Below are 18,162 nucleotides of genomic sequence, written 5' to 3'. Positions count from 1 at the left end.
GAATAACTCTGAAACGATTTCTTCAGAGTTTAAAGGCTTCAGAGTATAAGTGATGCTTCCTAAAACAAGAAGCCTGTATTAACACCACAAACTGGAAAAGCCTCTTCTTAAAGAAAAAAGAAATAAAAAAATTTTAAAAGAAAGTCATGAAAAATTCACATGCAGCTAATAAACGTAAAGATACCAAACACACAAAAATCTCAAAAGCAATTTCATATATTTCTAGGCCTGAGACGTTCCTTATCAGAAGAAAGATTCTACACCATAGAAAAGACAGCATTACAACATACGAATATTAAAATCTGCTGATGTATTTTAGTTCTTATCCTGTTTCATACCTATCATTTATACAGCTTGCCTCCTACAAATTAAAAGGCGCTATGAGGAGGCTTAGACAAAAAAGTGGCTCCAAAGCTGGTTTAAAATAATTCTTTTTATTGCCCAGGATATTTTTTTCTTATGTCTTGCTTTTTCAATTTTTTTGAAATTTATTTTTAATAACTATAAATTCAAGCTTAGGGAAGCTTGCCTTTGTCTTTAAAAAAAAAAAAAAAGAAACAAAGCTTTTTTTATACCATTTGCTAACCTGATCTCATTTTAAGGGCAAGATGGTAGTTATGTTGCAAGAGTAAAATTTATACCATGAATGATACAGGTCTAAGTCTGGTGTACTAATCAGAGATAACAGCATTGTTGACAAAATTATAATCTGCTGGTGGCATTTACGGAAAAGAAGCCCTTGCAAATTTCTAAACAACAGTAAACTCTGTTAGGAAATTCTATAGTGTCTTACAGGCCAAAAAGGAAATAAGGTTAGTAAAATGCCTCAACAGAGTCTGAATAAAATACTGGATTTGAGAGTTACTGGAATTGGATATGTAAAAATAGGGTGGTAGTTGGGTCATGCTTACAATGGTCTCAAATTCAAATAAGCTACTGTGACAATACACCACTTCACAGGTCACGCGCATTTCCAGGGCTTTCCTTTCCCTCAGTAGGTGCTGGCAGAAGGTGTGCTCAGTCGTTTTCCAATATAGATGCTGAAAGGAAGCAGAGTGTATCATGTTTCATCTGTTTCAACAGTTCTGCACCAGCTTGTCCACAGGTTGAACTCTACTTAAAAACTTATCGGCCCTTGTAAAAGGCTCTGAAGGTATATGTGCACAGTTCCCTGACACCCTGAAATTACCATTGACTTTCTTAAAACCAGTCTCCAGCCCTGCCAAACTGGTTTTATATGATTGTGTTTACCCATTAAGTCAGAAGTGGATAGCACAGGGGCAGTGATTAGACAAAGTAAAGCCAGAGAGAACAGAGCCCTCCACAGAGTAAGCAGAGCCAACCTCCTTTGAGATGTTCCTCTTGGTGGGCAAAAAGTTCTGATATTTCAGATACAAAAATACAGTAATATGCCAAATTATTTTAGTGCTCTGTGTAGAAAAAAAATTTAAAGCTGACAGTGTTTTAAAGACAGCTCTTACTAATAATTCTTAAGGATTAGGGGCTTAATATTACTTTTCTATGCCAGACAAGTATTTGGCCCCTTCAACAGCATAAGCAGAAGGGAATTTAAGGAAAATACTTAACTAGCTCCACCCCCAATGCAATAAAAGCAGCCAAGTCTTTGAAACTCTTTTTACATTCACCTATAGCAAGAGTCACACTTACAGCAAGAGAAACAGTCTGAAGATTCATGAGACATTGCAAAGTACAAAACCAACCTCCTGAGGGCAAATGACACTCCATGCACTCAGTAACTCTTATCCCTGCCCACATCGACATTTACACACTGCCCTTCCTCACAAACCTCTTCTACACTGCTGTTTGTGATTACTCTCCTAGCCCTCACAAAAGCAGATCACAAACCCAACAGAGATAAAAGGAGTGGGCTGGGAAGCTGCATAAATGTTTCTGTATTTGTGATCAGGAATCTCTCACATGCTGAGCTCCTCAAAGGGAATATATGGGATGATGCATCTTTTGCAGATCATATACTAACAATGACCCACTAGGCATGCTTACAGAGATAACATATATGTCCTGAAAAAAGTTAAAAGCTATTGTTTAACTCCTAAAATCTTTTAGAAGTGTATTTCCTATTGTTCAAGCTAAGAAAATAACAATTAAGATGTGCCTAGAAAGTTAATGAGTTACCAGTAAATATGAGGTCAATTTTAGCAGAATAAATGAAAATGCTACAAAATTAAGAGAGAAAAAAACAGCACCAACCAATTTACCAGTTTCACTCAAGACTATGATGTAATGGTTTATTTTTCCCATGGGGAAAAAAAATATTCACATCAACCCCAAAATTTACATGTTAAAGATTAGTTTACTTTATAAATTACTCAAGATTAGCTAAATTTTAAACAACCCCCCCCAAAAAAATCAATCACAGAAAAGCTTGCTTAAAAATTATCACTTAGGGGATTACTATGAACATCTTATTTTTGAATAAAAACTGGACTATTATTAAAAATGCTTATTTATAGATCATTCATGTATCAACTTCAATAATTCTTAAGTTCACCTTATTTGCACTAAAACAATAAAAGCAAAACAATACAAACTGCTTTCACATATATTTCTTACATATGAAAATAAAATATGAAGATAAAATGAATGGAAAAATTTTAGTTCATTAATACTTACCCTAGTCCCAAAGCCAAAACATGAGAAAGGAAGAGAGATGGAATAAACACCTTCAGAAATTCTGCAGAGAAAATACCCCCTTTCTTCATGGCTCCACTTTTCCTCATGCTTAAAGACACAGAACGTTTAGGGTGCCTGAAGTGGAACTCCCTAAAAAAAGAATTCAGAGGCAGCTGTTGGAAATGCATTTGCTATTTTGTGCATTACCAGGTCCACTGCACATAAACATGTGCAGATCAACTATACCCATTGACAGGAAACATGCAAGAACTCACTTTGGTGGAATGTTTTCAGGTCTACTGGACCAGTCTGATACCCAGTCTGCACTTTTCTTCATAGCTTCAACTTCCTTCTCTCCTTCTACCACTTCTTCTTCTGACTGTAAAGAAAAATTCAAACTTAAAAAAAAAAGAGGAATACAAAGACAAATCTGGACAGAAAATTACTAAACTCTTAAGATTGTATCTATCAGTAACTTTTATGTAAGAAACATGCTGTTTTTCTAAAAAGGCTGACAAAATGATCTAAGATCAGAGTATTTAATATCTTACAAAAAACTCAGGTGAACTTCACTATTATATTTAAGCACAGAATATGAAACTGAAAAACTGTATTTCAGGATATAATGCTAACTAAAGTGTGGAAAGTATGAAAAATCTTGATAATTGTTGAATCTGAGTGATGTTCACATGGAGGTCCATTGTCTTATTCTCTTTACTTTTACCTGTGTTTAAAATTTTCATAATTAAGAAAAAAGAAAACATAGCAAAAAGGATATGCTAAAAATAAAGTGATGGGAAGTAAAACTAAAGTAAGTGGAAGATGTGGTAAGGAAATAAATAATAGTATTTACTGAGCACTTAAAGAGACAAACATCATTCTGAGCACTTTACATTGATTAACTTTTACCTTGCAACAACCCTATAAAAACTATGCTATGATGGTTGCATAGTTCAGCAGATTGAATCATGAAGAGATTTGCCACTTGTCTGATGTAAAAAAAAAAAAAAAAAAAAAAAAGAACTATTAAAATCCCATTTTACAGATGAGGAAACTGAGACTTAGATTAAGTAACTTGCCTAAGGTTCCACAACTGGCCAGTAGTCAAACCCAGGAAAACTGTCTCCTTCCAGCTCCCACTCTTAAGCACTAGGCTTTACTCTCTGGAAGGAGATTCTATTTTTCAGAAAATTGCTAGACAAACTTTTTGGAAGGTTTTGAAACTATGTTAGCCAACGTTTTTTGGAATAATGTATAATAAACTGAGTCAGAATTTAACATCTATCATATCAAATAAATGAAAAAGTACTCCTTTTCATTGCTAATGATAACCTAAAGTTTCAGGCCAAGATTTAGGCCAAGAATAATTAAAATTTCCAATAGCTTCTCTTTTAATAGAACCCACAGGAATGAGAAATTCCTAAAAATGACACAGTATTATTTATTCAGTTTCAAGAAATGTGATGCTATGACCCCAAGCCAAAGGGCCTCAAAGCTAAGAAGTGTTTTGACTTTTTATTTTGTTTGAATAGGATTCACTCTTTGACCAAAGCTTTCCTTCTTTTCAGTAGGCTGGTAAGAAATGCTGAGCCTGTCATATTCACATGATTCTTTTTTGACAGGTCTAGTTTGTTGCGAAACAGCTGCCCCAGGAAGGAGCTTCAGTCTGTCTCTACATATGGATAGTCCCTTTTACTGTCAAAGCCAAAGTGAAATTCCGGCGGATGCTTGCTGTTCTTGTTAGTACCATTCTTATCTAGTTCTGCTGAACTTGGCAAATTCCACCGAATGACACAATGTAGCATTTAGGATTGGAGTTTTTCCACTGGCTATTGAGATTACTCAGAATCATGAGTCGGCTCTTTGGAGTAACACTGAAATCATCCTAAATCAAAAACAATAAATTGTTACAATTTACTTAGAGATCAGTTTGTGTGCACACAATATCTGACTATATTCAACACACTGTGGGTCATTTCTGTTTAGTATCCTACTTTGACCTCATGTTTCTCTTTAAAACTGCTCAAAGATTTAACAAGTTAAGATTTCATACTTTCCAAAGAGTAAGATTTTATGCTCTAAATATTTTTTTCAAGATGATGTAATTTTCTCTCAGTTGAGTGAAGCAGAGTTATCTTTGGATCAGAATTTAAAAAACAAAACTTCAAGTAGTTCTTTTGAAGCATTAAAAAAAAAAGAAAAAGAACTCTACATTATGTTTCTAAACATTTTCTCTTGCTTACTTTAGGAATGAGGACCACCTGCTCTCCTCAGTTATTACTGCTCTGTGCTTCTCTTATTACATTTGCCACTTTTGGGGTTTAAATTGCCTTCCTGTTCTTGCAATTCCAGAATATGGTAAAAGTTGCACTTAATCTAAGATCCATGCTTTTGACTGAATCAATTACCCCTTGAGTTTCCACTTACAAACTCAAGAACTAGCCTGGAATATTGGAATGATACACTATATACAGTCAAAGTATGGACAAATTGTGCAGCCTTCTGAAACAGAAAGAATACTGGCTGGATTCGAGATAATACAGAAAATATTTCTAGTGGTAAAGGACCCACAACACTGTACAGTGAGAACCCCACAAAACAAAGTTTTTGTTATTATAACTCATGTAAATATTCAATCAATACTTTTCAAGCACCTTAATACAGGAGGAAAAGAATGGTTCCTGTCCACAAGAATCTGTGCTATAATGACACTTTTCAGGTGATCTGACACATCAATTAAGTTCAAGGCTAGCTATGAGTATTCTATTTTTTTTTTAAATGTGTTGGACTCCAGGTCTTTTTTTATAAAATATATTTGATATGATTTATTTGTTGATTATTTATTTTTCTTCAGCATATTATGGGGGTATAAATGTTAAGGTTATGTATATTGCCCTTGACCCACCTCCCCTTGTTGATTTATTTTTAATGTATTTTTATTTTAGAGACAGGGGTCTCACTTGCCCAGGCTGGTCTCAAACTCCTGAAGGCTCAGGTGATCCTCCTACCTCGGTCTCCCAGAGTGCCATGATTATGGGTGTGAGCCACTGTACCCGGCCTAGCTATGAGCATTCTAAATCATTAGCGACAGACAGTTATATACAAACATTTGAAGTTTTATAATATAAGCATTTGTAAGATTTAAATACTATACCCATCTATATTTCCAACAGTATCAACTCCTAGTGAACTGTATTTATCTTCTTCAACTTAAGGAATCCCAGATAATTTAGATAAATTTTTATCTCTACCTCTTAAATTCATATCCAAAGTTACCGCTTTGATTTCAGATGCAGAAAAAGTTTCTACTTCTCATTCTAACATAAGCTTCATTTTCATTTATTCTGTGATTTATTAAGTTATCTGTCTCAGCTTTTTTCATTTATAAACTTAAGAAACTAGCCTCAAACATTGGAATGATACAGTATAGACAAGAATTTTCTAATTCTTTTTATAGTGACAGGGCCCAGAATTCTTAGTTGTAAAGGAGTGCAGTAAGAACTGTATCATCTTAAATAAATTTCAACATCAAAAGTTCAGTAACTTAAAATAGCTTCAAACTACTCTTAAAAGTCTTATTCTTTAATATATTGTAGCAAAACATGTTTGGGAAATTTGCATCTTTCCTAATTATTTGTTGTAAATCAGAACAGCACACACACACACACCTGCGAGCTGTGGTCCCTGCTGGTGTGCATTTCCACATCAAACATGATCTGCCCATCTTCTTGAGGGGAAGGGCTGGAAGAGAACTTAGCCATTAGTTTTAATTCTCATTTTGTTAAATGAATTAGCCTCTACCAGAAATCAAAAAATTAAAAGTTACAGTAGTATGGCTCTGAAAAAGCAGCAAACCAGAAAGTGTATCACGACCTCATATGAGAAAATTGTATGTAATATTAAAAGACTAAAAGAAATAGAGCATTCTTCCAAAATATTCTGGACTTTTTCAATGGTGATGAATTCCTTCACAAACATAAATCTGCAAAGGAACTATTATCTAAAAACACAAGATTGTCACATTTTCTTACATTTAATATTTTTCTCAATAAAAGCAAAATAATCTTCAAATTTAGAAATGTAGTTTGGGATTCTTTTTCCCAAAGTTCTTTAATCATTAAATAATTCACCACCAGATGTACTTAAAGCACATAAAGTAGTTCTCAAAGACTCTTTCAGAGGATCTCAGAGGTTAAAACTGCTTTCATAATACTATTAGGATTTATTTGCCTTTCATTCTCATTTTCAAGAGTGTATAGCGGAATTTTCCAAAGGGCTACATGATGTATGATATCCCAACAGATCAAATGCAAAAGCAGATGAGAATCCAGTTGTTTTCGATTAAGCCAGACAGTAAAGAGATTCGCAAAAATGTAAAATAATGACACTATTCTTACTAATTTTTCAGTTATAGAAAATAGTTATTTTTCATTTAAAAAAACTGTTACTTAACTTAAAATGTAATGGTTTTATTATTTTTGAATGAGTAAATTGCATACTTTTAAATTTTCTCAGTTTTAATTTCTAATATAGTAAATATCAAAATACATAAACTCACAAACAATAGCTCTTTGGGGTCCCTAATAATTTCTAAAAGTGCAAAGGAGTATAAAGACCAAAAAGTTTGAGAACCACTATTCTACTTATTTTAGAAATACTTGCTCAGAGATATTTCAAAGTGAATTATGTAAGGTTATATATGAACCTAAAACCTTCATGACACTACAAAATATATTCCCAACACTACAAAAATTTACAGATAAATTCTTAGACAAAAACACATGATCGCAAACTGTACTTAGTACAACAGATGAATAGATGTTCTAAGTTCATTTCTTAGCTTTATCAATGATTCCTTGTGTAACCACAAGTTACTAGATCTTTCACTACACACACAACCCCCTACTCCCCAAATCTAAAATAAAATAGAGATGAAAAATATGCAGGGCTTAACTTGCTCAAAGGAATAGACATTAATTACTAAAGTTACCAAGAGCATACATACAATGTTAATGTACAGAGATATTGGTGAGACTGACTCAAAAATAAGATCACCAGAAATTTACAAGACTGATTAGGCCTAGAAGTCTCAGACTGGTGCAACTGACATAGTAGATCCTTACATGGGGACAGCAGCAGGGCAAACAAACATAGTATGTATTTAAGAAATTTTTATCTTGAACTAGAAATGTCAGACTCTAGCACAGTAGCCAAACAGAAGCAGGCAATATTGTGGGCCTCAGTTTACTGTCTTTGTGCTTGTAACACTGCCTGGTTCACATCTAGGCATCAAGGTAAGGGCCAACCTTACACAGCTGTGACCAGATCAAGGTGATCAGAATGACAAAGTCAAAAATCCTCTGCAAACACTGCTCTGCTTCTGTATTCTTCTTTACTGCTGGGCACCAATCTTGCTTAGAAAAACATTAAACTCTTCACTGAACTTCTTACTACTCCTAACAGTTTGGAATGTATTAATATTAGAGTGTCAAACCTGGCTGCTACTCACATCAGCCAGGGAGCTTTTAAAATATTCTGATGTTTCTACCTTGCCCCTGAGAAGCTCAAGAGATTGGGTTTGCACATTAGTGTTTTAAAAAACTCCTTGGGTGGACCTAGTGTGCAGTCAAGGTTGAAAATCCCTACAATAGGGTGGAACACAAAGCAGAACATATAGTAGTTATCTTTCCACAACTACTGCAGTAACAAAACTATAGCTATGGAATAGTATTTAAACTGAAAATATATATAAGTCAGCTCTAGGACTAATATTCAACAATCCTAAAACTTTTCCACCTACAAGAAATACTTCCCAACAACTTCAAATGTAGAGCTGGATGGCAATTCAAATGACACAAATTTTGTATGAAGACTTTTAAATGGTATAGTGTTAGATATCCCAGGAGAGTATTGTTGTGCTAGAGCTCCAAGCCTCCTCTAAAAGATGACCAGTAACTCAGAGCCTGAAGATATGTAAGATGAAGGATAGGAATTGTTTAAAGACATTTGCCATACCTCTTTTCACATGTTTAGAAACCTACACTTAAATATGATCATGGGAGGGTGAATTCATATTCAATCACATGTGTAACTGTAATCATAAAAAAGATGACCAGGCCGGGCGCGGTGGCTCACGCCTGTAATCCTAGCTCTCTGGGAGGCCGAGGCGTGCGGATTGCTCGAGGTCAGGAGTTCAAAACCAGCCTGAGCAAGAGTGAGACCCCGTCTCTACTATAAATACAAAGAAATTAATTGGCCAACTGATATATATATAAAAAAAAAATTAATCGGGCATGGTGGCACATGCCTGTAGTCCCAGCTACTCGGGAGGCTGAGGCAGGAGGATCACTTGAGCCCAGGAGCTTGAGGTTGCTGTGAGCGAGGCTGACGCCACGGCACTCATTCTAGCCTGGGCAACAAAGCGAGACAATGTCTCAAAAAAAAAAAAAAAAAAAAAAAAAGACGACCAGAGAGGTAAGCAGGTGACTTTTTCTCTGTTCACTGACAGCACCACATGAACAACAGGTTAATGGATATATTGGTCTCAATGGATCAAGGCTCATGTACTCGAATGCACAGTAAAAGCCTTATCACACAGGCGGTAGCAAGCAGAAAACTTCAGAAACTCAAGCGCAAAGCTTCAGAAACTCATCAGCGAGTTCCCTAATATAAGCATAATATAAAATCTTCATTCTGAAAGACAGACTAATGCTGTAGCTGCTGGAAGCAATGGCAAGCTGCTCAGAAAGGAGCCATCTGCTCTGGTTCTACTTATGACAAGAGCCTTCCCAGGCTCTAAGAAGCACAGGGACAATGAGAGATGACATGGGGGTGGCGGGGGTGCACAGCGTGCCACAGAGCCAACAAACCAGTCCTCCGGCTGCCTTGGTAACACTAGTGGATCATAAGCCACACAGGAAGTCTGAGCATAATTTAACTCTTGTTTCTCCTTTTTTTACTTTCTCTAGTAAGTAATATGTGCTATATACACAATTTCTACAAAATATAAAAATGTTAAGAAGAAAAATAACCATAATTCCATTCCCCAAGATAATCACTGTTTATATTTTAAAATGTTTCCCTAATCTTTTTCCTGTGCATATGCATTTTCGACATGATTACCAGCAGCTAACTGTTAATTTAACCAGAAGGTCATCCACTACCCCATAATGTTAACAGTGTGGCTGTCACTCTACTAGGAATTTTTTTTTTTTTTTTTTTTGAGACAGAGTCTCGCTTTGTTGTCCAGGCTAGAGTGAGTGCCGTGGCGTCAGCCTAGCTCACAGCAACCTCAAACTCCTGGGCTCCAGTGATCCTTCTGCCTCAGCCTCCCGAGTAGCTGGGACTACAGGCATGCGCCACTATGCCCGGCTAATTTTTTATATATATATCAGTTGGCCAATTAATTTCTTTCTATTTATAGTAGAGACGGGGTCTCGCTCTTGCTCAGGCTGGTTTTGAACCCCTGACCTTGAGCAATCCGCCCGCCTCGGCCTCCCAAGAGCTAGGATTACAGGCGTGAGCCACAGCGCCCGGCCTCTACTAGGAATTTTTACATGTCATTTAATATTTAGTCCCTCTGGGGAAAAAAAAAAGCTTCTACTGGAAAAGGAACTGACTTGGTTTCATTCTATGCATGCATCTTGCTGTATTCTTATGCTTTTGCCATAAGCAGTTCCTAATCACTGGAATTAGTTTCCCCAAGTCAAATATAGAAAAATGAGGTCTGAAATAAAACCTTCTCTGAGGAAATAGAATGGCCTCCAAAATTAACTATCTTTACAGACCTCGGCTGCTGCTTCCACTGAGCAAATACTGCTGTAACGTGAATCAACTTGCCGTTCTTATGAGTCAAACATCTACTGAGCGTGTACTACGTACCAACACCATTCCTGTGAAAGTAATAAAGACGAAACGTGACCCCTGCCTTCTAAAGCCTCACATCTAGAAGGGAAGGAGGATATATGCAGAGGTAACTGTAATTCAAGGCAGACTGTGATCTGTCAAACAGGGACACAAAGGACAAAGGAAAATGGGAGAAAGATTAATTCTATAAATTAGCATTTTTGCCACTGAATTTTAAACTGATAAACTTCTAAAAATAATACAATCTAATAAGAAAATCTGGGGGAAAACAGTGGATACTCAAGTACTACCTGAGCTGACTTGAAAACACATGCTGCAATAAATCAGGAGGCATATTTTATAAGTGAAGATTTAAGCAAATGTTTCCTAATGGGAATTAGCTTTGTAACCCAACTGTGTCCTGTGTCCAATCTATCCAAACAGGAATCTCACTTACCTGTCACAGTGAGAACTGCCTCTTGAACTACTCTGTCCTGATTCATGTTGTGCATCCAAAAGAATCTTCTCCATGTCTCCGTTGTGGATGGAGGATGAGGATGGTACGTGTTCCAGCCCCCCATTTTTCCCATTGCCATTATCATTGCCATTGCTGCTGTTCATGGGAAGCTCCACCCAGGAACCTGTTGGACAAGCCAGATAACTTAAGTTAACCACAGCAGAACTGAAATCTGTCATGTGCACACATGTGAACATGGTGAATTCAGATAAGAATTCTGACTTGCCTCAAACTAAAACCATTCTGAAGAAAATAAGGAGCACTAAGTCTAAAAATCTATATAGTTCTGTTCCTGAAGTAGCTCATGCAATCAACCAATTGAGAAGCTGTATCTCTACAACTAACATTTTAGAAAATGTATCTTTCAGCCAATTTTCTCTCTGGTTAAAGCTTAGTTTATAACAATCAACACATCACTGAAAACTGAGGTTGCTTTTCAAAAAATAAATAGCTGCTTTATCACTAAACAGGCAACTTTTTAATATTTTAATAATATTTTGTAAATATATAAATACACATACTTTTTTCATCATCCATCTAAGCTATTTAACTGTATCTGCTTCACAAATGAAATAAACACATCTTTTAGCAATTTCATAAAAGTCATCTAAATAAGTTAACAACTATATCTTAATTAGCACAAACTGAGGAGCTCCTGGAAAGGAAACCTAAATCTAATCACAGAAATTTCAATTTTATATAAATCCAAAACATAAAATTAATGCAGCTGGTTTTTAACTAAATCAGGTGATAAATGCTAAAAAATTCAGAAAAAAGCTTTAGTTCTATCCCCCAGCTTAGTTTCTTCCTTTCCTTTACACCTCACCCTTTTAAATCTGTCTCCTTTTTTTATGCACTAACGTACCTTGTGAACTTGTCTTTTCTCTCCCACGAGTTTCTACTTTCTAGGGTTTTCATCAAGCCCCATTGGTTTCGGGGGCAGAAACAACTGCACATCAACTACAGGCAGACACGCAAGTTTTCTTAGGGGGTGGAGCCACAGAAAAAGGGGACATGGCACTGGTAATCTGCTTAGGTCCTGAAAATATTTATTGGCCCAAAGAAATTGCTGAACATATTAAGGTGCTTTAATTTTGATAAGAATTGATAACAGCAGCCAATAAACCAACTTCAACAACAAAAAGAGATAGTGGTACATACTTTGTTCATAATTTCCATTCCTTACAATAAATTTTGTTTTAGAAAATATAATCAAGCAGGTTGGTGGGGCCATTCCTCTAAACTCCCAAGAGAATTCCAGGGATGAATGTGGAGTTTCATCAGTAAATCAAAACAATCAAAACTGGCTCAAACCTTAAAATGTACTCTAAATGTGGTGATGAAAAAACCAGATCCAGGCCGGGCGCTGTGGCTCACGCCTGTAATCCTATCTCTTGGGAGGCTGAGGCGGGCGAATTGCTCAAGGTCAGGAGTTCAAAACCAGCCTGAGCAAGAGCGAGACCCCGTCTCTACTATAAATAGAAAGAAATTAATTGGCCAACTGATATATATATAAAAAAAAAATTAGCCGGGCATGGTGGCGCATGCCTGTAGTCCCAGCTACTCGGGAGGCTGAGGCAGAAGGATCACTCAAGCCCAGGAGTTTGAGGTTGCTGTGAGCTAGGCTGACGCCACGGCACTCACTCTAGCCTGGACAACAAAGCGAGACTCTGTCTCAAAAAAAAAAAAAAAAAACCAGATCCAGAGTGAAGTCGACATCATCCTTATAAGAAGGAAAACCTCAAAGGCAGACCAGGTTGGAAATCTGACTCCCTCACTTACTATCTGTCTGTATGACCTGAGCTTCAACTGCCCCATTTGTAAAACAGAGATAATAATACACAGCTGCTGTGAGGATCAAATACAGTAATAGAAAGTGCCCAGTAGAGGGAAGATGTTCAGTTACATACTACTTAAAGGATTTTATATTTATAAAGTACTTAGAACAGTGTTGGCTAAATAAAGTTATCCTTTCCTCCTGGGGCAGCCCCAATGGCTGTCACAGTCCCATAACCACCAATTCCCTAAGACTGTGCTGGCAAACACCACAGTTGGACCACATCTCCATGGCCTCATTTTATACACACACGAAAATGGACACAGACCAGAGAGAACTCAAAATGGATTAACACATAGAACCAGCAAAGCTAAGAGAAATCTAAGATTGAAGACAATTTAAATATTTGGAGTGCCTCTGGAGTGTATAAGACATATGCCAAAAGCATCCCTAAATTTAGAGCTCTGCAAAATATTTCAACTGGAGGGGAGAGAGAGAGAATACGTATATGAAAAACAAACTGTTTTTTCCCTACTCCCACTGTATCTAGGATTTTCTAACTTATTTTTAAACCAATGGGACCGGTTCTTCTTGTACAGAAGCCCAATGTGTAAAATAAACAAAAACAAACAAAACCCCAGAGCTGCTCTGGCAGAAGCAGAGCTAAGGAACCAGGAGTTCCAGATGGGTCTCTGTGGAAGCCAGTCTTCCCTAAAATACAATTAGTGTTCACTTGAAGTATCTCATCAAAGAGAAGAAAGGCTGTAACAAACAATACCAGGTTTTCTGGTCCTTACTCTTTTGAAGGACTTTCAACCCAAAATCTGAATTCTATTTCTTCATTAAAAATATACAAGCAATCATAATCTAACACATATTTTGGGAACCTGAAGAGACACTTAGAAAAGCTTACTGAAAGTGATCTCTATCATGGCCTCCACACCCTGTGGCACAACTGAAGGCAATTCTACTTAAGACGATTTGTATGTGGCACATATTGGTATAGAGATTAACAGCTCAGACGGAAGCCAGACCCCAATTCTTATCAGTTCTAGCTGTTTCACCTGGGATAGAGCACTTGCCCTCTTTGTGTCTCAGTTTTCTCATCTGCAAAATAGGGATAATAAATGTATCTACCTCACAGAGTTGTTAGGAAGAGTAAATGAATAAAGCATGTAGAAAAATAAGAAAGGTCGCTATTAAGTGCTATGTATTAGCTACTATAATTATATTCTGTATCTTTTAAAAACAATTTCTTTCCATAAAAATGTGTTCCTTGAAAATGTAAACATCAGTACATAAAATTAAAAAATTAACATCTCTCCTCTCATTCCTACTCCCAAAAGAGAAACCACTTTTAACAGTTTCACATGGAGACTTTCAGAGTTTTTCCAATGAAATATAGCTGTTTTTTGCTTTTGTTTTTTATAAACAAATGGAATAGTACTATACACACATATTCTGTAAGTAGTGCTTTTCAGATGTCTTTCAATGTCAACACATTGACGTCCATTCTTTTGAACTGAACTATATCTCATCATTTGTAAGTATATATTAAGAGGCTACATATTAGCTTGGTCATTTGAATAACACACAAAAAAGCAAATATGTTTTTCTGAGTTGATGAACTGCACATGCCTTTTTCCCCACTGCCTCATTCCAGCCTCAGAATTTCTTCATGTTCTAACTCTACCAATCCTCACAAAGTCCCTTTTTACTTGGAAAGGAAACAAGGCAAGATATGAGGCTAACACAAGCTAGCCAAGCAATACAAAGTAGAAAACAACCTCAGACTGAATTCTCTTAATCGAGATTTAAAACTAAAAGCAGGAAGCCTTTCCTATTACTTTAAAAAGACTATTTACAAGCTAAAAGCCATTCCTTTATGCCAGTTTACATATACATAATGACATATTTCTAGTTTTAAGTATTTGGGAATGGCCAGGAGATTCAGAGAAGCATGCTTCTCCATTCTCTAAGATAGCAGATCGTGAAGGCTGGTCCAATAATTGTGATTACATTCATTATTGTGGGCTGTATACACTTTACAGTTTTGTAATCATCAGCTCAATCCTCTTGCAAAAAGGGGAGTAGAGGATCTTTGGGACATGGAAAGGAGAGAATGAAGAGTATTTTTCCTTATTTTTTCCCCAAGTTTTCAAGACCTTACATGTAACTCTTATCCTAACCAGGAACAACATATTTCACTATATTTATCTTCTTTCTTCAAAGGCTTTCTTTTGTAGGTTTCAGGTACTTGATGCTGGAATCCAGAACAGACCCACAGTCACTGGCATTCTTCTAAAAAAAAAAATTGCTGGTCTTTTTGCAGAAATGGATACTTACACACCAGTTATTATGTATGCAAAATGCTATTACGAGACAGTGACATTTCATGAGGGCCTCAAGAGCACTCTGGCCATAATGGGAAAGCAAGTACATCATGGTTGAAGATGTTTAAAAAGAAAAGACAAAAAAAAAAAAAAAAAGCTGTACTTCTCAACAAGAACTATACTAAACTATACTACTACCTTGATATTTGTTATACTACCTACTGAAATTTATGACATAAATGTCTTACTCCAGTATTCTTAAGAAACTCAATAGGTTTTTTCCCATTGTCTTTATTTGGAGATTATTGATAGTTTTCTTAAAAATAAAACTAACAACTGGACAATATCCCTTTAACTTTGGAAACAGTTTGGATATTTGCCCTGAACTGTCCCCCTAGAGTGGTAAAATTAAAAAAAAAAAAAATCTGAGAAAGGCTTCAACTATTTCAAATATTTCAATAATTTCCTATTAAAACTCTGCTTTGATCCTTGAACTGAAGAAAAAATCCCAAACCAAAGATAATGTGTACAATGAGTTTCATCTCCTGTTTTTCACAGTTGTGCAACTTTACTCAATAAAGCACTTCCACTTATCAGCAATTTGGACAGTATTAGATGCCTGAATAGGCTGTTTTGCCCAGTGCCCAAATATCACTTCAAGGAATCAATAAGGCTTCTTGTTTTGTTGAGTCCAGTGTTGTGTAATGAGCTAAAACAAGGAACAGAGTAAGAAGCAAGAGGGGAGTAATTAAATATGGCATTATCTAAACACTTTTCAGTAACTTTTAAAAACTCAGCCTACCCCAAATAAAATACTTTCTATCTAGCAGATTTCCCAAAGCAACATTTTGATATCACATACAGGCTGAGTGAACTTCCACTTCAGTAAGAGCTAATGTAAACGTAGCAGGAACTGATTGGCCAAAGACATCAAACACCTTAGAGGTCTGTCAGACATCAAGATAAACAATCACATTGGAGCTCAACCCATTTTTTTGTTAAAGGGTCAAAGGAAAATTAAAATCCCTTTGTCTTCTGTGAAATCATGTACACATATCAATCAAATCTTAACTCATCAGGAAACACTCAGTACAATTAAGAACAGAACACTAAAACGAGATGGACAGGTGGGCCACCTGCGTACATTAGGTAGTGTAACAACTGAGAGAACAAGAAACACACATTGGGAGATTCTGGACCACTGTCCTGAAAAGAAGTGTCCTCAAAAGAGCACCAGACTGGCTGAACGTTGGAACCTCAGCTCTAGGTTCCAGCCAGCTGTGAACTTGGACTAGAGCCCTTACTCTAACCTGTTTCTTTATTGGTAAATAATAGGGCAAAGTTAGCTCTTAAGTCTCTTCCCATTCTAAAGTCCATGTTTCTAAGAGGATGTTAAAAATAAGTAAATAATTTAAAACTGCACATAAATATGTGATACAAGGGACATTTATGTTAATTCTAGTTTACTGTTGGAAATACAAAAATCTTACATTTTAGAATATAAAATAAGACACTTAAAAGGGTTTTTTTTTAAAAAAAGGTCAACATTTAGGGAATTAACCCATCAAAACATGGAGCTGCAGCATCCATCTTAAAATATCCAAATTCCATCCCCACCTTTTGAGGACAGGAACTCTCTGAAATAATGTTTAGGCCACGTTCAAAGTACTTCCCATCCTATGAAAGATACTGCATGACCTTTAAGCCTCCAAATGGTTTTCAAAAGATTTCGTCTGGCCATATGGTAACTGCCCCCACTACGTCTTTCATAAGAGAAGATTTACAGAAAGGTTAGGCAAGAATCTTTCCAGGACGACTCCGAGCTCTCACAACTGGGAATAGCCTTAGGACAAGATGTCTGAGCACCAGAATGTCATGAAAAGCAGCTGGAGTTGGGGGTAACTCAGTTCTGCCCACTAACTTTCAACTGCCCGTCTGTCTGCACGAGTGTGTTTTAAATGCCGTTTCTGAAAATTCACTGCCCCGGACTCCGTGGTGTGTGCCATCCTCGGGGTGGCTCAGGAGGCCGTTCTTCGACAGCTTTACCAGACACACAACCCCATCGTTAAAACAAAAAGAAAAAAGAAAAATCACTCGAGCAACTTCGAAAAATCTCAAAAAAAAAAAAAAGGAAAAAAAGGAAAAAGAAATGCACAGCCTCCTCACCCCCACACGTGATTCAAGCAACTACTGAATTACCAAATGGATTTTCCTGACCAACATGTGGCAACAAAGGGACGCAACCGGAGGGCTCACGTGCCGGCCCCGGAAGCGCGGCCCGCGGGGTGGGCTCGGCGGGCGCCCCGGAGCTCCCCGACCCCCGACGCGGCCCGCGGCGCCGGCCGCCCGCGCCTCCTAGCCCGCCGCGTCCATCCCCCGGCGGCCCCGCCGCACGTCCCGGGCCCGGCCCACGTCCCCGCGGCCGCCCGCCCCCGGCCCGCCCCCTCCCCGCCCCGATTGGCTCCGCTCCTGGGGGACCCCAGGTGGCACTCGCGCGTTCCCGCCGCCTCCGGTCCTCTCCCCGCCCGCCCGCGCTCCCCGCCCGCGCCCCCCAGAGGCCCCCAGCCCAAGACCCCCGGAGCGAGCGGAGACGGCCCAAGAGGAAGCCAGCGGCACCTCCTCCTGACAGGTGACGGGCGCTGTCAGTCAGCCCAACATCCTCGGCCCTGACCAATGGGCTGCCTTCTCCTCCCGCCCCCCGCGCGGCGCCGGCGCCGGCGGCCAGGCCAGCCCCTCCTCCCCCATCCCCTCGGCCGAGCCCGTCGGCCCAGCACTCACTGTTGAGGCCGGCTGGGGGGGGCAAAGGCTGCTCCCCTTCCTCGCAGTTATTGTTGTTATTGTGCAGGGGCGGCGGCGGCTCGACTAAGTGGGACGACATGGTCGCACGACTGGAAAGCTACGGCCGCAGCACGACCGTCTCCGGTTCTCCGGCAGCAACACAACAAGCCGAGTCCCCCGCCCCCTTTTCTGCGCCTGCGCAGTCCCTCCCCCGCCTGACGTCAGGGCCCGCCCAGGCCACGTGATGACAACACAACAAG

General features: G+C 38.2%; 1 protein-coding gene and 1 non-coding gene across 3 annotated transcripts; one reads left to right on the top strand and one right to left on the bottom strand.

Annotated features, from left to right (window-relative positions):
* Positions 1-415: 415 nt before the first annotated feature.
* Positions 416-18,109, bottom strand: BNIP3L (BCL2 interacting protein 3 like). Of its 2 annotated transcripts, none has more exons than XM_012775343.2 (6): positions 17,903-18,109; positions 10,955-11,138; positions 6,321-6,393; positions 2,928-3,031; positions 2,653-2,802; positions 416-1,040 (listed from the first exon to the last, which is right to left on the bottom strand). In XM_012775343.2, exons 1-6 carry the CDS (start codon positions 18,000-18,002, stop codon positions 992-994), a joined length of 660 nt encoding a protein of 219 aa, XP_012630797.1. In that variant the 5' UTR covers positions 18,003-18,109; the 3' UTR covers positions 416-991. The 2 variants fall into 2 exon arrangements, with proteins under 2 accessions (XP_012630797.1, XP_012630798.1); XM_012775344.3 differs by lacking the exon at positions 17,903-18,109 and adding an exon at positions 11,880-11,993.
* On the top strand, positions 3,585-3,652 carry LOC142864294 (small nucleolar RNA SNORD77). Its single transcript, XR_012914819.1, has one exon. It is a non-coding gene; the product is annotated as a small nucleolar RNA SNORD77 (small nucleolar RNA).
* Positions 18,110-18,162: the final 53 nt, after the last annotated feature.

This window comes from Microcebus murinus, chromosome 24, assembly GCF_040939455.1.
Source record: "Microcebus murinus isolate Inina chromosome 24, M.murinus_Inina_mat1.0, whole genome shotgun sequence".
In the NCBI taxonomy this organism is placed as follows: domain Eukaryota; kingdom Metazoa; phylum Chordata; class Mammalia; order Primates; family Cheirogaleidae; genus Microcebus; species Microcebus murinus.
The sequence above is the reverse complement of the archived record's forward strand: the minus strand, read 5'-3'. Positions and strand labels throughout refer to the sequence as shown.

Excerpts from the sequence above, each read along its gene's own strand:
- BNIP3L (XM_012775343.2), bottom strand. The coding sequence starts at position 18,002 with ATGTCGTCCCACTTAGTCGAGCCGCCGCCGCCCCTGCACAATAACAAC. Across the intron at positions 6,394-10,954 it reads GGCAGTTCTCACTGTGACAG|CCCTTCCCCTCAAGAAGATG; the intron begins GTAAGTGAGATT and ends GTTCTCTTCCAG. Across the intron at positions 2,803-2,927 it reads CCTGAAAACATTCCACCAAA|GGAGTTCCACTTCAGGCACC; the intron begins GTGAGTTCTTGC and ends TTCTTTTTTTAG.